The following is a 24,323-nucleotide window of genomic DNA, read 5'->3' as shown; positions in this document are numbered from 1 at the left end:
GCGTGAGTTTTGATGCTCACATGTGGCCTCGACCCCGGTAATCAAATGGTGAGGTCGCAAGATGTGGGTGTGCAAGTTTCCCTAGGCAATTGTGCCTTGGGGGCAATTGAAAGGTTTAGGGTGAAAGAAGGGCCCCAAAACCTTAGGCCTTTCAAGTTGGTCATTGGTAGGCTTTAAAAGAGGCTCCACTAGAGGGGGGCCTAGGGGCAAATGGAGCCCTTGGGGGCAACCCAAGGCATGGGTGCCACGTGGTAAGCACATGCAGGCCTTAGGGAGAGAAACGGCGATGGACGCACTTACGGCTCAGGAGCAAAAGGAAGAAGGGAGACTGGTGGTACGAGAGCAATTAGGCGTGGAGAAAGACTGCACGTGGGGGCAGTTGCGAATGGTCGTACGGAAGATGCATAAGGGTGGCCTTGCATCGGGCGACGTGTGTGGGCTGTGGGCTGGAAAGAGCTGTATGGGCTGCAAATGGGCTTTGTACGGGCTGATGCATGGGATCGTGTACGGAGGGCATGGTTGCTAGGTACGGATCACTTACGGACTGCCTATGGACTGTTGCAAAGATCACGTACGGATGATGAGGACTGCGTACGGTCTGCTCATTGACTGTGTACGGTCATGGTATGGTCTAGTTATGGGCTGTGTACGGCTATTGAACAGATTGTGTGCAGGCTGAGATTGATTTGACGTACGGATGGAGCAAGGGCTGCATATGCACGTCCGTTGATCACCAAGGCTTGTCCATGTGGGTGCGCTGGGAGCTGGTCTAGTCACAAGTAGTTGACTATGAGTCTCTCTGAAGAGCAAGTGCGCACGCAAGGTACCTTGGCCTGTTTGTGGGCTGCAGTTGGAATGGGCTGTATAACAACCTCCCATTTGCCTTTGAATATGGGCTTTTGCCAAAGTGGCTGAGTGGGAGTGCCTTTCAGCTTGATATGCAGGTATTGAGTCCAGGAAGGTGTGCAAATAGCTCATGGTTTTTGAAGAGACTTGCTTGGCAGGATGGTTACAATGAATGCTTTCAGAAGATGTTCGTGTTTCTGATCTCTGTGGGCAGTTCAGTGATGCTTTCTCCCATTGTTTGGGTATTCCAGTGAGTCAGTGGACACTTTTGATTGTCTGGGGAGCGTGTGGCCTTGTTTCGGCTGCTAGTAAGCGCTTTCAGGTTAAATGCAGGTGTTTGCACTGAGTATATATGCCTATGGTCACATGGTTGTGATAGCAGAGCCCCGCAGGGCTAATGTGTTGTGTGATACTGATGCCTTGGACTGAGGGAAGAGCATTGAATGCGTGTGAGTTGGTACTCACTGTGTAATCTCTTTGTGGCACTCTTCAATTAATAAAGGAATACCGAAAGGGGCACCAAGGCTTTGGGCCCTGTTTGTGTCTTTGTGTTTGAGCAGGAGCGTTCTAGCTACCACTTTCTGTCTGTGGAGTGTTTGCTGAGTATTTTATTGTGAAGGCTTTTGTTTGGTTAGTGTTCTACCACCCTCTTGTTAGCCTTGAGGCTGGTTTCAGGAAATAGCACACTGCAATGAAGATCGGTCGTGCCTTCGGGAGCTGGACTCGTATCCACTTATCTCGTGCATGCTACTCCCTCCGTACTACAGATATGAATGGTCTTAGGTATCATCTGAAAAGGACAGCTACACCTCTAGAGCCCTGTATCCCACTGTCTCTCCTCATCTCCCTCCTATGGGCTGACTCCCAAATATATCCTGTCACTTTGAGCAGCTATCTTTCTGGGCTCTCGTGTCTCTCGGTATAGAAGATTATGTCTCTTGTCGGTGTATGTCTTAAAGAAACCCCCCCCCCCCCCCCCCCCCCAACGGATTAGGACAAAAGGGTGACATTGCAATTTCACACTGTGTGCACTCATCCCATGGGCCTGACACCGTTGTAACTCCCCATCTTCCTTCTCTTCCGTCTTTTCCCTGTCTACTCCCTCTCGAATAATCACTTTACCAGGGTAATCTTTTTTTTTTTCCAAAATTGCTGCCTTTCTGAAATAAAATGGCTTTTCACTTTTCTAGAAAGCTTTTTGTTTTTTTCCACCTTAAGGTTTGGAATCCCATAACTTCCAAATGACATCCAAAGGAATCCAAATATGCAAAAATGTTGTAAGATAACTTCTATTTGTCTTTACCTCCTCTACGAATCCATTCTCCATGTCTTCCAATGAAATTTTATTATATTAGATCTAAAACAGTGCAATACTGTTCAAAACATTTCCTTTTTCTTCTCTTCTACCTCTAAACAATTGAATCTAGAGAATTAGATCAACGACTTTCTCTTTTAGACTTTTCCTACGTATAAAATTTCATATAAATATTTGTCCCGCAATAAAACTACAAAGTACATTTTGAATAGAAAGTACTTAGAATGGAAAAAAATAGGTTGGCACATTTGGAGTTCTAGATGCACAGAGGCTATTGATGGCACTCAGGTCTGCCTAGCTTATATCATTGCCAGTATCTAGATATTTTACATGCCCGTTTTTATTTTAGTTTCAAAAGAGAGTTTGATTGAGTATGCTTTTGCTTTCAAAGTTTGGACTGTAATTTTGCATCTTTGTAGGATGTGTTGGCTATGGCAAGAAATGGAAAGCTCAAAAATGGAGGAGAAAAGGAGAAAAAAGAGATGTTGTAATATATTTTTGCAAAACTGAAAGTGGAGGCTGAAGAGGGAGCCAACATAACAAAACCCTAGGGCTAACTGCCCTAACTGGACTAAGTGTCCTAACTCACTCAGGTGGTACATGTACTAATTGTACCAATAGTCCTAATTGACTATAACTAGGCCTACAATGCACATACCAAGGAATAAGTGGCACCTATGGATAGCCCATAGAATGACCTACAAACCCCCCTTCATGGTATGGGCTGAAGTATCCTGGACATGGCTTAGGATACCTGAATACCTAAAACAGTGCAATACTGTTCAAAACATTTCCTTTTGCTTCTCTTCTACCTCTAAACAATTGAATCTAGAGAATTAGATCAACGACTTTCTCTTTTAGACTTTTCCTACGTATAAAATTTCATATAAATATTTGTCCCGCAATAAAACTACAAAGTACATTTTGAATACAAAGTACTCAGAATGGCAAAAAATAGGTTGGCACATTTGGAGTTCTAGATGCACAGAGGCTATTGATGGCAATCAGGTCTGCCTAGCTTATATCATTGCCAGTATCTAGATATTTTACATGCCCGTTTTTCTTTTAGTTTCAAAAGAGAGTTTGATTGAGTATGCTTTTGCTTTCAAAGTTTGGACTGTAATTTTGCATCTTTGTAGGATGTGTTGGCTATGGCAAGGAATGGAAAGCTCAAAAATGGAGGAGAAAAGGAGAAAAATGAGATGTTGTAATATATTTTTGCAAAACTGAAAGTGGAGGCTGAAGAGGGAGCCAACATAACAAAACCCTAGGGCTAACTGCCCTAACTGGACTAAGTATCTTAACTCACTCAGGTGGTACATGTACTAATTGTACCAATAGTCCTAATTGACTATAACTAGGCCTACAATGCACATACCAAGGAATAAGTGGCACCTATGGATAGCCCATAGAATGGCCTACAAACCCCCCTTCATGGTATGGGCTGAAGTATCCTGGACATGGCTCAGGATACCTGAATATCTAATGTCATGGTTGCACATGTTCGTATTGTAGGGATATAGCAACCTATGACTATACAGAGTACAACAGATCAATTACAAAAGGTACTAAGTTTAAAGCTTGCCGAAAAGCCTCAAACTTAGCGACGTCGAGGTAGAGCCTTCGTAAAAAGATCTGCCAAGTTGTCTTCAGTGGGAACATAAGACAATTGAATATCACGTGCCGATAATCGCTCTTTGACATAGTGATAGTCAACCTCAATATGCTTTGTGCAAGCATGGAATACACGATTCCATGCGACAGCCAAAGCACTCTGACTATTAGTGAAGTTGACGGTAGGAGCAATCTGACATGCATAAAGATTTGCAAGTAGCTTCTGAAGCCAAACACACTCCACTGTAGCTGTAAAAGCTGCTTTGTACTTGGCTTCACAGCTAGAAGTAGCAACTGTACTCTGCTTCTTGTTGAACCAAGAAACACATGAAGTACCAAGCATAAAACAGTTGCCACTGTGACACACAAGTGTCCGATCAGCCAGCCTAATCACTATCAGTGAATCCATGCATGACAAGTGAAGTATCAGCCCCATAAAGAAGGCCTTAATGCTGTGTGCCCTTGAGATATCTGAAAACACGCTTCATGGCATGCCAATGGTGCATAGATGGGATGTGCATATATCTGCTCAACTGTGAGACAACATACTGTAGATCAGGTCTCGTATGGCATAAGTAAATCAAACAACCAATTGCCTGTTGATAGAGAGTGACATCACATGCACCGTTGCCATCCTCAAAAGAGAAGTGAAAACCAGTCTCTAATGGTGTGGATACTGGCTTGCAATCCTGAAACTGAAAATGCTGCAAAAGCTGTCCAATGTACTTGGATTGTGAAGCAAATTGGATGCCCAGATAGTAGTGCAAAAGACCAAGTTAGACATAGCAAATGTCTTCTGCAAATCAAGTTTAAAATCTGCAATTTGCTGAGCATGTGTGTTACGCTCAAGTCGAGGTAACATGACCTCGGAAGGGTCAGTCGACATTTTCCTTTAAAGGATCAAAGTTTGTATTATATTTGTTTGGGCTTCACGTAAATGATTAAAAAAAAGGAATCAAGGTAAAGGTCCTAGGTGAGGGTGATATGGCACTAGACTAGGTGGATCTAAGGCTAAGGGGCCTAAATGCATTAAATGTGCCAAGGGGCAAATCGTTTCAATGATATTCCAAGAGAGGGGTAAATGATGCATTTACGAGGGACCCTAGAATGAAGACATGTGGCATACTAGATCCATCTAGGGAATTTTGGGGCTTGGTGGAATTTTGTAAGTAGGAGCCTTTACGAAAAAAAAAGAGAGATCTGGAGAGCTTGCTATTACCGAGAGGTTGGCTGGGAGGATAATTCATGTGCCTATGCTCGTGATTTGAAGAAAAGCTAGGCGTTAATAGTTTTGGATGTATCGTTTGATATCAGATCTGCAAGCGATAGGGAAAAGGGGGATCGAGAGAGGTCCTGGACTGGTGGGGCGGTGATTGTGAGTATGAAGTACATCGCGAGCAGTTCGTTAATCAAAAGGCCGTATGACGCCCAAATTTAACGACGAATAACACGAACGTCATCACAATTCATAAATATTAGGATATTTGCGTGACGGAGCGTTGGGCTGTTTGCGTTGTCTAGTTTATGTTATCTGTTCATGTAGTTTGTCAATGTTGGAGCTGTGTGTGAAAGGGTAGCAGGATCGTGTACAGCCACATGTTCATATTTGGTACCTTCAGGGCTTCTTGGCATCGTGTGAAGAACTAGTTGTTGCACGTAGACTGATTGGCTAGCGTTGTGACGGGCTGATGGAATATTATACGGTTGAAAGCATTCGAATCATGGTTCAATTACTGTGCGAAGTCCGTGCGTTACAATAGTTGCATAGGTTGTCTTCTTCGCTATCGGATTGACCACCCTGGTGTTGCCCTTAATTGTGTTTAATTATCACGGAGATTGTGTGAAGAAGCCATATCGTAAACCTTCACGACATCTATGTAGGGAGGTTACAAAGCTTTACATAGGCAGGCAAGAACGCTAATAGACATTCGAGGGGGCATTTTCCCTGCTGCAGTTGGTTTCTCGTGAGGTTATTGGAGTTACGACTACCTGCAGAGAGCTATTGTGTGGTTATGGACTTGCTTGTGATATTTTGTTATTTGAAGATTTCGGTTATCAGCGAGTACTATGCAGATAACAGACGATAACTATTGAAGTGAGAGCCGGGGTGTTTGGGTCTCCAACGAGGGGGTAGCTGAGCCAGAGCAGGAATATTCATCTGGTTCAAATACTTGGAACAACCTAAACAGGAACAACTTGATCTCTCCATGCTACATGAATGACCACGGAGCTTTCTATGCCTTCTAAGTTTTGTTGGAGTATATGCTCGTTTATTTGCCTCCGTGTGTTTGAGTTATTTTTGATTGCAGGAGTTTCCCTGGTATAGGGAAAAGTGGGTTTTGGTTACATTGTGATATATGCCTAGTTAGCTGTAAATTTGGAAGTTGGGCTTTTAATTGTGGATACAGTTTTAGGCGTGTTTTATTTAGTTTTTAAAAAAAAAGAAAAAAAAAAGAGACCTGAATGGAAGTAGAAGAAGAAGCTTCTAGGGTGGATCCCGTAGAGTCGGGACTCCGGCCGACCCCGCAGGTGTCGCGCCTAACAGGCCATACACTATCTGGTAGAATTGCAATGTTAGAGGATGCCTTGCAACAGATTTTAGCGCAACAGTTACAAGCAAATGTAGAGCAATCTGAGCTCAAGAAAATGGTTCATAGTATGTCTGCTAGACCATCTTGTGAAGAGAAAGGTAAATCTCCAATGGAACCGGAGTCCAGCGTTCATACGGTCAAGCCTAGGAGGGCTATGGTGCCTAATATTGCCAATTATAGGCCTAAAAAGTATTTTTGTCGGATGTCAGACCGTAGTTCCGATATAATTGAGACCTGGTTACACAAATGGGACGACGCTTTCGCCATTTGTGAAATCAGGAATGATATGAAGAAAATCCGCGAGGCCACCCGTATGTTTAATGAGGCAGTGGATAGGTGGTGGATAAAACAGCAGAAAGATGGATTGGCATCCACTACTTGGGAGGGGTTTAAAAAAGAATTTAGAAAATACTTCTTACCTCCTGACGAAGCATCCCGAGCTTGGGATCAGTATCGAAACCTTTGTTAGAGAAATTTATCAGTGACGGAATACACTAATAAGTTCAGAGAAAGTGTAATGAAGGTTTATGAACCTCTACCTCAGTCAATCCAAGTAAAAGATTTTATCTCTGGATTGAATGATCGGATCAAGATGGAAGTTCGGGCTAAGTATGCGAACACGCTAGATGAAGCAATTGCCGTAGCCCTGAACTATGAGGATGCAAAAGGGAACAGGCCAAGTGGGTTTGTGTAGGTTGGGACTCGGTATGAATACCTGAAGAGAACTGGGTTTAAGAAGAAGTGGATTAGCAAAGGGAGTGCCTCACAGCCTAGTGGTCAAGCCAAGCAGGTGAAGCCAGTTGAGACTCCTAAACCAAGTACCACCATTGGAATGAAAAGAAAAGTAGCACCAATGGCAGCTTGGGCTTGGTCGAAGCCTTCTTTGAACCCAGAGCAAAGAGAAAAAGCGAGGAGAGAAGGCTTGTGTTTTGGATGCCTTCAGCCTCATCAGTGGAACGATTGTCCACGAAACAAGGATCTTCAGATGGTACCTTTTATATGGGGACAGAATCAACAGGAGAGTTTTAACACCATAAAACAAGCTGTGGTCTCAGGACTGGTGTTAAAAATAGTTGATCTCTAGAAACCGTTTTTCCGTGAAACCGATACAAGTGGCATTGCGGTAGGAGCAGATCTCCTCCAAGAGGTAAGGCCAGTAGCCTTTGAAAGCAAGAAGCTTTCTTCCTCTGAACGAAATTGGCCAACTCATGAATTAGAGTTGTATGATGTTGTCCATGCTCTGAAAACATGAAGACATTATTTGTATAGATCAGAGTTTTATGTTGATGTTGATCATGATACTCTAAAACATTTTTGTAAACAACCTGACTTGAGAGGCGGCTAAGCTAGGTGGGTTGAACTCATGCAGGAGTTTAACTTGATGATTCGGTACTGAAGAGGAAAGGATAATAAAGTTGCTGATGCGTTGTCACGCATTATGCATAATATGAGTTTCACGGTATTAGAGAGTGCTCTAATGACCAAGATTAGAGAAACTCAAAAGGTGGACAAGTTCGTCCAGAGCCTTTGGTCTAAGGCTCATGTATTCAAATCCGTGGAAAAGGATGACCTGGCATCTAGAAAAGGCCAAACTTATGTAAGATATGCCATAAGTGATAGTATGCTGAAAAGAAATGACAAGGTAGTAGTACCTAATTAGAATGATCTCAGGCAGAGAGTCATTCAACAATGCCATGATAGCCCATGTGCGGGACATCTAGGAGTCGAGAAGACATATGATCTTGTGAAGTGAGATTTCTTTTGGCCAAAGATGAAAAAGCATATTCATGAATATGTGACACGTTGTTTTTCGTGTCAAGTAAGTAAGGCAGAGCGGGTGAAGCCACTCGGACTTTTACAACCTTTAGAAATACCACTAGGTAGGTGGAAGAGCATTTCCATGGACTTTATTGTAGGTCTGCCTACGACACAAGGTGGATATGATTCTATCCTTGTGGTGGTTGATCGTCTTACCAAGATGGCTCACTTCATTCCAACTAGAGAGTTTGTTAGTGCCCCGCAAGTGGCGGATTTGTTTATTAGACATATATTTCGTTTGCATGGATTACCCAAATCCATAGTGTTAGATAGGGATGTCAAATTTACCGGTCATTTTTGGACTGCGCTGTTTGAGACACTAAGGACTGAGTTGGGAATGAGTAGTAGGGATCATCCAGAAACGGATGGTCAGACGGAAAGAATCAACCAAATTTTAGAGGATATGCTTAGAGCATATGTGTCATTGAGGCAACATACATGGGACAAGTGGTTGCCATTGTTAGAATTTGCTTACAATGATAGAAAACATTCCTTTACAGGGTTCAGTCCGTTTGAGCTGAACTATGGTTATAGACCAGCGAATCCAACGATAGTTGGAGTACCTCAGAAAGTGCCTAGTGCCGCGAACTTTGTGGTTCAGATGCGGGAGATGCTAGCACTTACGAGAGCTAACATCCGCCAAGCTATGGATAGAGCTAAGGCGTATGCGGATGAAAACAGATCCGTTAGAGAATTTAAGGAAGAAGAAAAAGTTTTTCTCAAAGTTCCTTCACACTCAAGTCTTTGACTGCAGGAGAGTGTGCTAAGTTATCACCTCAATATTGTGGGCCATGGTTAATTCTAAAAAGAATAGGTAAGGTAGTCTATAAATTAGAATTACCACAGGGTTGTAAGGTGCACCCAGTGTTTATGTTTCTCGTTTAAATTTTTTTTTGCATACAGGTGACTCACTAATCGAGGGTATTGTTTTGTTTGAAGAGATAGAGGATAATGCAAGACGCAAACCAACAAGAATCCCGGATCGAAGAACAATGCATGTACGCAATCGGAAGATATCCACGGTGTTGGTTGCATGGCATGGTTTACCTCTATCAGAAGCTATCTGGGAATCCGTATACCAGCCATGGAGAGTTCCCAGACTTCATCATCGAGGACGCTGATGCCTGAAGAGGGAAGGAATGTTACGCTCAAGTCGAGGTAACATGACCTCGGAAGGGTCAGTCGACATTTTCCTTTAAAGGATCAAAGTTTGTATCATATTTGTTTGGGCTTCACGTAAATGATAAAAAAGAAGGGAATCAAGGTCAAGGTCCTAGGTGAGGGTGATATGGCACCAGACTAGGTGGATCTAAGGCTGAGGGGCCTAAATGCATTAAATGTGCCAAGGGGCAAATGGTTTCAATGATATCCCAAGAGAGGGGTAAATGATGCATTTAGGAGGGACCCTAGAATGAAGACATGTGGCATACTAGATCCATCTAGGGAATTTTGTAAGCAGGAGCCTTCACGAAAAAAAAAGAGAGATCTAGAGAGCTTGCTACCACTCAGGTTGGCTGGGAGGATAATTCGTGTGCCTATGCCCGTGATTTGAAGAAAAGCTAGGCGTTAACAGTTTTGGATGTATCAATGTGTCCCAGTCACAAGCATGTCATTCACATAAAGGACTAAAATCAGCAAATCTGTCCCATGCTTGCAGATGAAAGGGTAGCCTCTTTAGGGCTGTTCTGAAAGCCAAGTGTGAGCGAATGAGCATGAATCCTGGAATACCAAGCCCGAGGTGCTTGCTTCAATCCATAGAGGGCTTTTTTCAAGAGGCATACCTGCTTTCAGAACCTTCAATCTCAAAGCCAGGAGGTTGGGAAACATAGCCCTCTTCCTGCAAATGCCCATGAAGGAAAGCTGTCTTGATATCAAGCTGATGTATTTCCCAATGAAAGTGGGCAGCAAAGGCAATAACAATGCGAATTGTAGTGATTCTGGAAGTGGGAGCAAAAGTCAATGCCATGCTGTTGAGCATAGCCCTCAGCAACAAGACGGGCTTTATAATAGTCCACTGAACCATTAGCTTTCCGTTTGATTTTATAAACCCACTTAGTTCCAATGGCATTCTTGCCGATGTATAGAATCCAATTCAGCTTGCGTAGCCTTCAACCAACAATCATTCTGAAAGGCATCTTGATGACATAATGGCTCTTCATTGCATGCTGTAGCAACCAAAGCATAAGCAACAAAACTAGCATGCTCTTTCCGGATAGTTGCTCTAGTACGGGCTGGTAGAGGAGTATCTTGTTTGCTGTCTTTTAATGTGCCAAGGAGCCAACGGGATACCTTTTTGGGCTCCTGTATTTCAGCTCTTTTCTGGTCAAGAGCCTTGTGCAAATGGTCCTGATCAATGAGAGGCATATCAAGCTGAATACTTGGCTGCTGAGAGTAAGAGGGCTTCTTGCCACTCCATGCCTCTTCAGGAATACCACCATCCAAACTCTTACTAGGTGATCTATTGATCACATGCACTGCAGTCTTCATTGCCTCAGCCCAAAAACAACCAGAAAGACTTGCATTGGAAAGCATGCATTGCACATGTGGCCGCAAATGACCAACAGATGGAGGAGGTACAACCTCAGATGGAACATCATCCCGAGCATCGGATGGAAACAAAGGCAACAACCTGTCAAAAATATCTAGGGGCATCAACAACGGGCTGTTTTTGACAGTCCAGCAAAGGCATAGTGGAAGATTCATCAAACACAACATCCCGACTGACAAAACACTTGCCCGTGCGGGGCTGATATAGTTTACAGCCCTTGCTCTCTGAGCTATACCCAATAAAAATGCACTTGACAGCTTTATCATCCAACGGGAATGAGAGGGTTTAGCAGCTGAAACCTTGCCTTTCCCTTTGTGTTTGTGCTGGGCGTTTGTGCTGGGCAGCAAAGGCTTGATCACTAGCCATAGAAGCATTGCAATTCGCATGACTTTGCTCCTCCTGAAGAAGAAGAGCAATCAGTTGGTCAAATGAGAAATGATTGGCATTACCCCCTGCAACCAACCTCAATGTAGTAGCAAAGCCTTGATAAGAATCAGGCAATCCATCAAGGGTATTAGAAACAAGCTGAGAATTAGGCATAATCTCATCAATGTTGGCCAACTGCTCTTTCAAATCTTTCACATTAGTGAGATAGGCATCCATGTTACCACCCTCTTCAAGCTTCAAGTCTTTCAATTGCTTGCGGAGATAGGCAACCCTCGCCTCACCCTGCATAAAGCTTGTCATCAGTCCCAAGCATCCCAAACAACTAATCTTTTCTGCTACTCATGGTGCTGAAATTCAAGACAAATGCACCAATTGGCGAAGCAAATGAGAGAAAGGAAACCTCTCAAAATCAAGTGACAAAATTCTGCTCAAGCTTCAAAGCTTATCCCTGCAAGAGACTCTGTTGTCCCAAGGTGTATCTGTTGCAAGAAAAATCCCCAAAAAGGCAACACGAGGCCTTCCAAGGCAACACGGGGCCTTTCCAAAATGCAAATGAAGCAAAAATTGGAAAGAACCAATGCAACAACGGCTTACCCAGTGATGTAGCCCAAAAGGACAGTAGTGAAAAGGCTTTGAATGCAAGCAGAGAGACTCACCCTTGAAGGAGAGGTGAAAATGAGAGCAAATGAGGGATGAAAATGAGAATTACGGCAAGAGAAAGTGCTCCCACGAGAAGGAGAGCACTTAGAAAGGAGAGAAGAGTGATCCAATGGAGGGGTACTTGCAGCCCGAGGCAAAGAATAGCCAATGGACGAAGAAAGGGCTCAAAGAGAGATCTCCAGATCACTTCAGCAATCTCCAAAGAGCTTCAACAGCCGGCATGCAGCACAAGGCAGCAAGGAACACCTCCAAAATGCAGGCACGAACTTCGAGGCAGGTCCAAACAGCCCTTCGGTGCAGTAAAAGCTGACGCAGCAGGTCCGTACAGCCTGTCGGTGCAGTAAAAACAGACGCAGCAGGCCCGTACAACCTGTACGGGCTGTACGGATGGCTGTGTAGACTCTGTACGGAAATCTGCAGTCACACGTGCGAACAGGAGGTGCCGTGCAACTGTACGGATTCCGTACAGCAGGTAGCCGCCACACGTGAGGTAAAAAGTGAGAAAAAACAGCTCCCTTTGCCTCAAAATGCAGCTCCCTTCGTGGTGGATGCTCCAAAATTGTAAACTACTCGGTGCTTTCTATCAATTCAAACAACGGATTTTGCAGAGGCATTTGAATGAGATGATTGCGAGTTGCCAAACACATATACTTGAACTTAAGAGTTTGCAATTAAGCTGGAATTAAGACTTACACAGCTTAAACACAAAGTGACATCATTGGAGAATGCAATATGATTGAGGGGCCAAGACGGCCCCCCTCCCCTTATCCAGGCTCACTTTATTCTTGAAAATGGAGATACAAGACCAAGGTGCAATGCACCTTCCAAACTGATGAACTCAGTGAAAACCTAGGACCTAGATACAAGACTCAAGAGCATATGTACAAGGTAGACAACAAAAAGGAGGACTCCAAGCTCAGGTTTCAGCTCTTGGCTTGCCCAATCCACAAGGAAGAAGCTTGCAACAATCACCACTTACATCCAACATTAGAGACAAACACTAGTTTCTAGAAAGATAGTAGAAACAACATGAAAGTGCTGTAAATGAGATAAACTTGACAATACAGGCTCCCTTCGTGACTTGACCCTTTTGTAGATGAAGTCCTTGATGCCTCTGAAGCTACCTTGGGTGAGGAGAGTGTGGAAATGGGGCTGGAATGAGAACAGCTTAGAAAAACAGCTTGTAGGCTAGAGAGAGAAAGATTTTATTGAGTGATAGCTGTAGAGAGAGAGTGCCTATGCTGATCCCAAGGGAGGAGATGTAAGAGAGGAGCTACTGCTGTTCCAGAGGTGCATAGAAAGGCAGATTTCTGCAAGGGAAATGGGTTGGAACAGTAGAGAGAGAAATTTTGCAGTAGAGAGAGAAAGACTGCAGCAGGAGAGAGAAAGGGGCTGTGGCTGCTCCAGGCTAGGTGAAGGAGAGAGGATGCTGCTGCTGAGGTGAGAGAATGGCCTGGGGAGAAGCTGGCTGCACCCAAGGAGCTGGAGAGATTCTGCTGCATCATCCAAAAGGAGGGAGAAGAAAAGTGACGAAATTTTCATGTGTGGAATGAAGGGGAGAGGCCTTCTTTTATAGGCTCAGCCCCCCCCTTAGGCCTAGAGTGGAAGGTGGACACTTGTCCCAGATTTTTGGTGGGCTGCAGTCCCAAAGAGGACAGCCCATAACCTGCCCCAAATCTACCAGATTTAGGGCCAAACACTTGGCCTGCATGCCCTGCCACTTGCCATGCATGCTGCCACATGTGTGGGACAGGTGGACTGACCTGCCAGCTCAGATTCCATGTGGCAGTCTGCCACGTGTCAGCTGCCACGTCACTCCCAAAAACCCTAAAATTTCAAAGTTGTCAGAATTTAATTCTGATCGTACACACGGGTTCCTAACAGCTTAGACTATCTATTGACGTACTCTAAGGTCATAATTGAGCCATACTGAGCTCATTTGTTTGTCGTCTTATCTTGTATCTCCATTACTCTTGGCATGCTGCCAGGCCCACACCCAAAGCTCAGGGAACATTCTCTTGAATGGTTCCTAGGTCGGTATGCAATCTGTGCATTTGATTGGTCCCATGTTTGGGTACTCAGGTGGGGTGTGGTTTCTAGATGTCCCTCTCAAAGAGAGGCCATCACTCTTGTGGGTCACTAATGCCCATAACCCAAAGCAAGGGGGTCCACCCTCAAATGCTAGACCTAGTCCCCATTGTCCGTAACTGAACAGAAGGAAAACATTTCATTTCTTAATAAGCATACTATTGAAAAACAAAAAGAAATAGTACCAAGCAAGTGGATACATGTTGAAGCAGGATGACATTCCCTTCGTCTTTCATTCAGTTGTCCGCAACTGAAATGCTTCCTCATAAGCATCCAGGATTTCATGACAGTCCTGAAATGTAGCTCTGTCCACCCATTGGGCATCGGTGGATGGGAGCCCTCTGAACTTCAAAAGGTACATTTTGCGAGTCGTGCCTCGACGTCCCGTAGTGAAGTTATGCAAAATAATTTGCTCTGGGATCAACAAGATCTCAGTGTCCTCTACTTCAGGTGCATCGTCTAGTGTGGGCTCTTGAGGTGGTTTCCCAATGAAGGGTTTCACCAAGCTTACGTGGAAGACATTGTGGATCTTCCAATGCTCTGGAAGTCTCAATCGGACCGAGACATCATTTATTACCTGCAACAGCTGAAAAGGACCATAATATCGAAAGGATAGCTTGAAGTAGATGCGCTTTTTGCCCACTTTGGTTTTTAACCGGGCTTTCTCAAATTTCAATAAGACCCATTGGCCTTCTTTCACTGCAAACGCCCTCCGTCTTTTATTTGCAGCTGCTCTTTGTTTCTCCTGTGCCTTTTGAATGGCTGCTCGAACCGTGGCATAAGCAGAGTCATAATCCTCCACGAATTGATCAGCGGCAAAGATTTTCTCTTTTGTTTGCATGAGTGGAGTTGGTAAAGATCTACCATATACAATTTCGAAAGGAGCTTTTCCAGTGGAGGAATGAATTGTGTTGTTATAGGCAAACTCCACAAGAGGAAGGAATTTCTCCCAAAAGGTTTGCTGGTCATGCACATAAAATTTCAGCAAATCCAAGAGTGTACTATTCGTAACTTCAGTTTGGCCATCCGTTTGAGGATGAAAAGCTGAGGAGAAACTTAGAAGAGTTCCAAGGTTCTCAAACAAAGCCTGCCAGAAGTTACTAGTGAACTTTGAGTCTCTATCTGATACTATAGACTTGGGCATGCCGTGGTGTCTAAAGATGTGTCTAATAAATAAATGGGCAGCTTCAGGTGCCTTGAGATTCTTTCTGCAAGGAATGAAGTGGGCTTGCTTGCTGAATCGATCTACTATCACCCAAATTTCATGTCATGATTTTGATTGGTCCTGGGAATTCCTATAATGAAGTCCATGGTGATGTGTTCCCATGGTCTCTCAGGAAAGGGTAGGGGCTGAAGTAAACCCTTGGGTTTTCCTCTCTCATACTTAGCTTTTTGACATGCGAGACAAGCTAAACTGTAGGCAGCAGTGTCCTTTTTCATGTTAGGCCAGTAGAAAAATTTATCCATGGCTGAAAAGGTGGCCACAATACCCCTATGACCAGCATAGGGTGGGTTATGGCTTTTCTCCATCACTTTAGATCTAAGCTGCTTTGTGATACATAGTTTGTTCTCCATGAATAAATAGCCATCCCTAATGTGGTAGGCATGATGGGTGTCTCCATCTTTCAAATGTGCCCATGGCTGAGCAAAATCAGCATCTCCCTCATAGAATTCTTTGAGGGCTGTTAGCTCATCATGATAGGGAACTGAAATATGGTGAAGCCGTGGTCTACGAGAAAGGGCATCAGCCACTACATTCTCTTTTCCAGGAGTATATTGTATCTGAAAATGAAATGATTGCAGAAAGGTAGACCATTTCATATGTCTCTCTCTGATCAGAGGTTGAGTTAGAAAATATTTAAGACTTTCATGATCAGTTTTAACAAGAAAATCTATCCCTAAAAGATAATGTTTCCAAAGTTTGAGAGCATGAATTACAGCTAAGAGTTCTTTTTCATAGATATCATAATGAAGTTCAGCATCTCTTAGTGTCGGCTTTCAAAGGCCACAGCATGACCATCCTGGGTAAGAGAAGCCCCAAGGCAATCGCCACTGGCATCAGCTGCTACTAGGAATGGTTTCCTTAAGTCAGGAATGATAAGTACAGGAGCTGTAGTCAGGGCATGCTTTAGAGCATTAAAAGAGTCCTTTTCTTTTTGGGTCCATCTGAACTTCAGATTTTTCTTGGTGAGATCATGTACAGGGGCTGCAAGTTCAGCAAAATGCCAAATAAACCTTCGGTAATATGAGCATAGGCCTAGAAAAGACCTTACCTCATGGGCATTCTTCAAGTCAGGCCACTCTACAATTGTCTGTATCTTGGCTGGGTCCATACGGACACCTTCTCGTGAGATAATGTGACCAAGATAGTGAATCTCAGGAAGAAAGAACTCACTTTTCTTCTCATTGATGTGAAGAGCATTTTCAGCTAAGATTTGAAATACAATCTTTAGATGTTCCTTATGCTCTTCCTCATTCTTGCTGAAAATGAGGATGTCATCAAAGAAGACGGTAGTGAACTGTCTATAGTTCCTGAACAACCGTTCCATCAGTCGATTGAACGTGGTTGGGGCATTAGTAAGGCCAAATGGCATTACCATATATTCATACAGCCCAAATGTGGTTCGGAAGGCTGTTTTATGAATGTCCTCAGGTACGACTCGTACCTGATGGTAGCCACTCTTAAGATCTATGCGGCTGAAAATTACAAATCCTCCTAAACGATCAAAGATATCGTCTATACGAGGAATTGGGAAACGATTCTTAACCGTCTGTTTGTTTAAGGCTCTATAGTCTATGCACATCCTGAAGGTTTTATCCTTCTTTTGGACTAGTAAGACAGGAGAGCAAAAAGAAGAACTACTGGGTTGGATCAATCCCTTGTCCAAGAGTTCTTGGACTTGCTTGAAGATTTCATCTTGTTGAGATTGACTAACTCTATATGGGGGTCTATTTGGAGGTGAAGACCCTGGAACTATGTCAATTTTGTGATCCTCTGGTCTCTCAGGAGGGAGGTGACTAGGAAGTTCCTGAGAGAAGCAACTAGAGAATTCCTGAAGGAAATCTAATCTTTCTTTTGTGAGAGGATCTGACTTTTCTTCACTTGGTTGCTTATCGCGTACAAACACTAGAAAAGAACATACTCCTTTCTTAAGCAAATTGGGAGATCGTGCATGACTTACCATAGGAATGGTGTTTCGTGAAACTCCCGCTGTAATGCTCACATCTCTACCCTTATGTTGGAGGGTTAGAATATTCTTCACATAATCGATTCGGGGGTTGACTTGCTTATGCCAGGGCATGCCGAGAATTACATCTGATCCTTGAAGTGGTGCCACCATGAAGGGTAGATGATCCAAGTACCCCTGGATGTGTACCCGAAGCTTGCCGATGATGGGGTACACCTTCTCTTCTTGGTTCTTGAAGGCTGCAGTTGCCTCCAAGGCTTCTCCTTTATCCTCTGGGGCTATCCCCAAGTTCTGTGCCATCTCATGAGAAATAAAGTTGTGAGTAGCTCCACTATCGAACAAAAACAAAGCGGATTGATCCTTTACCTGACCCCATGTTTTCAACAAACTATGGGTGTCGTTTACAGCTCCCTTTTCTGGAGGTGCTTCCACCTTGTTGACTACCAAAACTGGCTTTTTGAGGGCTGCTTCTTTGTTGCTGTTGTTTTTGGCAGCTTGAGGGCATTCGTAGAAGTTGTGGCCTCGATCGCCACACTTGAAACACCGCCCTTCGGAGTAATACTTTTGCTTTTGTTGTGGAGACAATGAGCTGAAAGTGCGGGCTGTTTTCTTCGAAGGAGGCTGGCTGGCTGACTTTTGCTCTTTTGGTGCGTCCTTTGCTATCTCCTTACCCTTTTGTTCCTTGGAAGAGGTTCCCTGGGACTTCCGCTTGTTGTTGCTGCCATTCCGCTTGTTGGAGAAAGATTGTTTCTTCTCCACCTTCAAGGCGATGTTGATGGTGTCTTCGAGAGAAGTAGGAGTGGCAATGTCCACCTCATGCTGAACGATATACCGTAGGCCAGCAAAGAACTTCCTTTGCTGCTCTTTTTTATCCTTCCTACTGAATGCTTGAACTTTTAACAAAGTATCCCAAAAACGATCAACATACTCACTGACTTTCTCTTCTTGGCGTTGGCGGAGGATGTCCCACTGCACCATTGTATCTCTCTTAAACTCCTTAGGCAGGAAGTGCCTCATCAAGTTCTTCTTGAAGTGCTTCCAGGTGTGGGCTTGCTGTCCAGTGTTGACCATAGCTGCCCACCAGAGTGAAGCACGGTCTTGCATGTGCAGGACGGCAAACCGGATCTTCGCCTTGTCTTCGTACTCGTCCCCCTCAAAGAAATACTCGAGGTCTCGGCCAGGCCAGCAAGACCTCGGGCTTGTCCTCTCCCTTGTACTTGGTAAACTTGAAGAGCTTATCTCCAAGAGGTACCTTATGCTTTGCATACCTTCGTCTCCGTGGACGTCTCGAAGGAGATGGACTCCGATGACGCCGTCTACCTCGAGGAGGGGAAGAAGAGGATGATCTTCCCTCCTTGTTGGAGTTGGTGTTGTCCGCACAGTCTCTTCCTTGGGATTGGGGCCCTATGTCATGAGTTCCTGCTTGGCTGCTTTCCAGCACTTGAACCTGTTGAGCAATGTTTGCCAAGAGAGCACTCAACTCATGCAGGTTAGGAGGAGGGTCAGGTCCATTGGCTGCCATGATGACAAGATAACTCAATGAAGGAGAGACTCAACAAGAGAAAGCACAGAGTACAGGACCACTGCCTAAGCTCTGATACCAATGTAAACTACTCGGTGCTTTCTATCAATTCAAACAACGGATTTTGCAGAGGCATTTGAATGAGATGATTGCGAGTTGCCAAACACATATACTTGAACTTGAGAGTTTGCAATTAAGTTGGAATTAAGACTTATACAGCTTAAACACAAAGTGACATCATTGGAGAATGCAATATGATTGAGGGGCCAAGACGGCCCCCCCCCCCTTATCCAGGCTCACTTTATTCTTGAAAATGGAGATACAAGACCAAGGTGCAATGCACCTTCCAAACTGATGAACTCAGTGAAAACCTAGGACCTAGATACAAGACTCAAGAGCATATGTACAAGGTAGACAACAAAAAGGAGGACTCCAAGCTCAGGTTTCAGCTCTTGGCTTGCCCAATCCACAAGGAAGAAGCCTGCACAACAATCACCACTTACATCCAACATTAGAGACAAACACTAGTTTCTAGAAAGATAGTAGAAACAACATGAAATAGTGCTGTAAATGAGATAAACTTGACAATACAGGCTCCCTTTGTGACTTGACCCTTTTGTAGATGAAGTCCTTGATGCCTCTGAAGCTACCTTGGGTGAGGAGAGTGTAGAAATGGGGCTGGAATGAGAACAGCTTAGAAAAACAGCCTATAGGCTAGAGAGAGAAAGATTTTATGGAGTGATAGCTGTAGAGAGAGAGTGCCTATGCTGATCCCAAGGGAGGAGATGTAAGAGAGGAGCTGCTGCTGTTCCAGAGGTGCATAGAAAGGCAGATTTCTGCAAGGGAAATGGGTTGGAACAGTAGAGAGAGAAATTTTGCAGTAGAGAGAGAAAGACTGCAGCAGGAGAGAGAAAGGGGCTGTGGCTGCTCCAGGCTAGGTGAAGGAGAGAGGATGCTGCTGCTGAGGTGAGAGAATGGCCTGGGGAGAAGCTGGCTGCACCCAAGGAGCTGGAGAGGTTCTGCTGCATCATCCAAAAGGAGGGAGAAGAAAAGTGACGAAATTTTCATGTGTGGAATGAAGGGGAGAGGCCTTCTTTTATAGGCTCAGCCCCCCCCCTAGGCCTAGAGTGGAAGGTGGACACTTGTCCCAGATTTTTGGTGGGCTGCAGTCCCAAAGAGGACAGCCCACAACCTGCCCCAAATCTACTAGATTTAGGGCCAAACACTTGGCCTGCATGCCCTGCCACTTGCCATGCATGCTGCCACATGTGTGGGACAGGTGGACTGACCTGCCAGCTCAGATTCCATGTGGCAGTCTGCCACGTGTCAGCTGCCATGTCACTCCCAAAAACCCTAAAATTTCAAAGTTGTCAGAATTTAATTCCGATCGCACACACGGGTTCCTAACAGCTTAGACTATCTATTGACGTACTCTAAGGTCATAATTGAGCCATACTGAGCTCATTTGTTTGTCGTCTTATCTTGTATCTCCATTACTCTTGGCATTCTGCCAGGCCCACACCCAAAGCTCAGGGAACATTCTCTTGAATGGTTCCTAGGTCGGTATGCAATCTGTGCATTTGATTGGTCCCATGTTTGGGTACTCAGGTGGGGTGTGGTTTCTAGATGTCCCTCTCAAAGAGAGGCCATCACTCTTGTGGGTCACTAATGCTCATAACCCCAAGCAAGGGGGTCCACCCTCAAATGCTAGACCTAGTCCCCATTGTCCGTAATTGAACAGAAGAGAAGGAAAACATTTCATTTCTTAATAAGCATACTATTGAAAAACAAAAAGAAATAGTACCAAGCAAGTGGATACATGTTGAAGCAGGATGACAAAAATGCAGTCTTCTCGCGTCAAGATCAGGGTTTTCGCGACAGAAGTGCTTGGAGAGTCTTCAAACACTCATAGATGTGTAGAAACCAGCAAAACTAGCGGGAATGAGGGCTCATGAGCTTGCCAAATAGCTTGGGAAAGCTGTCAATGGTTGAGGGAATGGATTCCCGACTTGCTCTGATACCACTGTTGGCTATGGCAAGCAATGGAAGCTCAAAAATAGAGAGAAGGAGAAAAACGAGATGCTGTAATAGATTTTCGCAAAACTGAAAGTGGAGGCTTAAGGGGGAGCCAACATAACAAAACCCTAGGGCTAACTGCCCTAACTGGACTAAGTGTCCTAACTCACCTAGGTGGTACATGTACTAACTGTACCAATAGTCCTAATTGACTATAACTAGGCCTACAAGGCACATACCAAGGAATAAGTTGCACCTATGGATAGCCCATAGAATGGCCTATAGGATGCGGTACATAATTGTAAGGGGTCCTTTTAGTTCTTTATGTTTTGAGAGAGAGAGAGAGAGAGAGAGAGAGAGAGAGAGAGAGAGAGAGATTTTATTCTTGTTTTTTGGAAGATTTTATTTCTTGATTTGCTTGTTTAATTTTGCTTAGTCACCTTCTTCCTTTCTTCTTTATTTCTTGTTTTCTTTCTCTTTTGTTTTTTTGACGTATTTTAGTAAGCACTGGGTTTGCCCAAGAAACTCCACGGGTCTTTAGAAACTGAGTATAGCTGCTTATGCTTGGGCACTGATGATGACATAAGTGTTGCTTTGCTTGCTAAGTATGTCTTCCTTTTGTTTTTCAAAAAAGTTTTTGTTACCTTTTTTTCTCTCTCTTTTATTTTGTATAGATTTTTGGACTTTAGACCAACAAAAAATCGGATATACTCTAGTCTTACAAAGGTATATTTTACACACCTTGGTTGAGGGTCCTTTCTTTTCTCAGACCATTGGAAAAAAATTATGACCGAGCATAAGGAACGTGTAGAATGGAATGAGGCCTCGTAGATGGTGTTAAGGTTGGTGATCCTTAGGATAGGTATCATAATACCAGGTATCCAACTGCTCATTTGGATTCCATTCTCTATCACACAGTTCAAATGTGTGTCTTCATTTATACAACTATCCCAATACACACTCACCCACATTTCATTGGTTATCTTCACATGCTTAGCCAAACCCACACACACACACGTCTAAGGTCTTGCTTACAATACACAAGAGGTTTTAACAACTATTTGTACAAGGCTATGTCTGAATTTCTGTTTGAACAAGAGAGTATTAGCTGGTTATGCAATTAGCTTGAGTTGAAAGGTCAAAAGGCTAGGTGGGCTGAATTGATTCAAGAGTTGGATATCCATAAAGAAAAGTATAATATGGTGGGCTATGCACAGAGTCAGATGCCTATGGCTTAAATAGGTAAATATGAATATGAAAATTTTGAAAAGTTGTTCATTGTGCTGGCCTACTACATCAAGCCCCCTGACTTTCGATCCCCTCCAAATTGCCAAAAGAAAGCGTCATCAAAGTTTGTGAAAATAGTAGCATGAAGTAATTGTGCATGTGCCTGGTGAAGTAACAACGGTTAGTATAGAGCGACGATAAAAGTCAAAAACATACACCATGGTAGATGCTTATTTACTCTAAAAGGGTAGATTTTGTATTTTGGATAATATGGATACTAGGCACACATTTCCATACGGTTTTCATATTAGACCGAGTGCAGAAATTCAAAAGACTTACTGAAATCAAATATCTTAGCGCCTTTAATTCATGCTGAAGTATAAGCTCTTAGGCAGTTCTCCACCCTTCTTTGACCTTCTTATCATTATAAAGGCTGCTCAGTTGACAGCTGAACATTTGTCCAAAATGTGTAGTTTCTAGGGGCTGCATTTTCAGCTTGGCAATTGTGACTTGTTCGGTGCTTTTTCAAAGAATTGCACTTGAAATTTTCTTACCACTTTATATTTTCATACAGGTTCGTGATTACATTCATGTCATGGACTTGGCTATTGGTCATATTGCAGCTCTTCAAAAGCTCTTTACTACCAGCGACATAGGTGAGCATTCCTCTGCGGCCGCTTGTCCCAACTCTCTTGTCCTTTATTTTTGGGGGAGGGGGAGGAGAGAACATGGGGGGGGGGGGGAGAGAGAGGAAGAGATATCCAACTTGGCCTTTTTTGGTCGAAATCATCCTTGTTACATGCCATTTCCACTGGTTGCGATTGTTTTTTTGCATTGACCTTTCCAGGATGCTTGAAGCTTATCCACTGTCTTTTTGCCCACATTTCTATGCAGGCTGTACTGTATATAATTTAGGAACAGGGCGTGGTACTTCAGTATTGGAAATGGTTGATGCCTTTGAGAAAGCATCAGAGAAGGTAGTCAACATCTGATGCTAATTTATATAAATTCTGGGAGTTCTTATAATAAATGTTTGCTTTAGCTAGGAAGTAGTCTGATCTTGGTTTCTTATGTTGACAGAAGATACCTCTTTGTTTTGCTGATCGACGCCCAGGAGATTGTAGTGAGGTCTATGCTTCCACAGAAAAAGCTGAAAGGGAACTACAATGGAAGTAAGCTCTCACTTAGTTATCAGTTCTTGACTGTGACAGCGCCATAGGGTATTTTGGCTCAATGATAATAATATTTATTATTCGGTTTTCTTTCAGTGTGCATGAATGCAAGCATTTTAGCCTTTTTACTCTGTTGTTGAAAATTTTCTAAGCTCTGGATTGCCATTATGTGGCAGAGCTCAGTATGGAATAGAGGAGATGTGCCGTGATCAGTGGAACTGGGCTAGTAAAAATCCATGGGGATACAGGCCTCCCGAATCAGGGACTCAGAATTGACATATCCAACCGTGCCTAATAAATTCTGATACAGTGTGCTTGCAATCTTTCAATATATTTAGTGAAGTCAATAGGTTAAATCCCAGTAGAAACATTTTCTACATGAATGGTACGGCATATAGAGGAAAGGTCGAGAGCATTAAGAGAACATATTTTGTACAGAAACTCGTGCAGACTAAAGGTGTAAAGTCCATTAGGATCAGACATGAGCAAGTAGGTATCCTCAAATTTTTTGTAATTAGTGCAGGTATACACCCTTTTTAGTTGAACAAAGTCATGTCAGTATCAATCTGCTATGTTATGGTAGCAGAGAAACACGGGAAGGCAACTATTTGCTTATGCCTGATCCAAATGGAATTTCCTTTTATTAGATATTTAATGACTCATTTTTGAGGGTGTAATAGATTATAGAAATTCAAAGGCCAGAAATTGTTGCTGTTATGGAAAAATATGACTAAGATTTTGCGGCATCTAGGACTGCAATTCGCTCGAGTTGGTCGGCTCTTGTTCCCGGGGAAAAATGGGTAATTTCCTGACCGAGTCTCGAGAAGCAAGATGTCCTTTCATCCATCCCCCCCGACCACGGATCAAGATTACCCGGGGATTTCCCGTCCCGGAAGAAAATTGTTTAGGCATTCCATAAAGCGATTCCCACAGTAGCGGCGAGTGAAATGGGAGTGATGTTTCGGTTCGCTAAGTTTCTCATACTGTCCCAATAAGTTTTTATTTAAACTTTGTGCATCACTTTCCTGAAGAATGTAAGTTTAGTATCATTCAGGTTCAAAAGTCTTTGTGTGAGCTGGGTTGAAGAATATGCAGGATCTTAAGTCATACTTCTTATGAAGATGCATGATCCTAGTAGTTTTTTGGTATTAAAAAAGAATTTGGATTCAGAAGTATCATGACACTATTTTTATGCAATGGTGTGTACGATGCAAAGCTTCCATCTGCCTGGGAAACGTCCATTGCCTATTTTTGATTGGCTGGAATTGTTTTGATTGTTTGGATCTCCTTGTTGTCTCTGATGATTGTTGCCATCTTGTGCCTCTAATACT

At 43.5% G+C, this 24,323-nt stretch overlaps 1 protein-coding gene across 1 annotated transcript in view; it reads left to right on the top strand.

The window, feature by feature from the left end:
* Positions 1–23,721, top strand: part of LOC147882405 (UDP-glucose 4-epimerase GEPI48-like) — a 39,879-nt gene extending 16,158 nt beyond the window's left edge. Inside the window, exons 6-9 of the mRNA XM_087400260.1 lie at positions 22,395–22,476; positions 22,715–22,797; positions 22,901–22,992; positions 23,169–23,721. Coding sequence (XP_087256386.1) covers positions 22,395–22,476; positions 22,715–22,797; positions 22,901–22,992; positions 23,169–23,268 — 357 coding nt within the window. The 3' untranslated portion in view covers positions 23,269–23,721. The remainder of the gene's footprint in view (positions 1–22,394; positions 22,477–22,714; positions 22,798–22,900; positions 22,993–23,168) is intronic.
* Positions 23,722–24,323: the final 602 nt, after the last annotated feature.

This window comes from Dipteris shenzhenensis, chromosome 29 (assembly GCF_047967505.1).
Source record: "Dipteris shenzhenensis isolate YYH24624 ecotype China chromosome 29, Dip_SZ_1.0, whole genome shotgun sequence".
Classification (NCBI taxonomy): domain Eukaryota; kingdom Viridiplantae; phylum Streptophyta; class Polypodiopsida; order Gleicheniales; family Dipteridaceae; genus Dipteris; species Dipteris shenzhenensis.
Note: the sequence above shows the minus strand (reverse complement) of the source record. Positions and strands in the feature narration are given on the sequence as shown.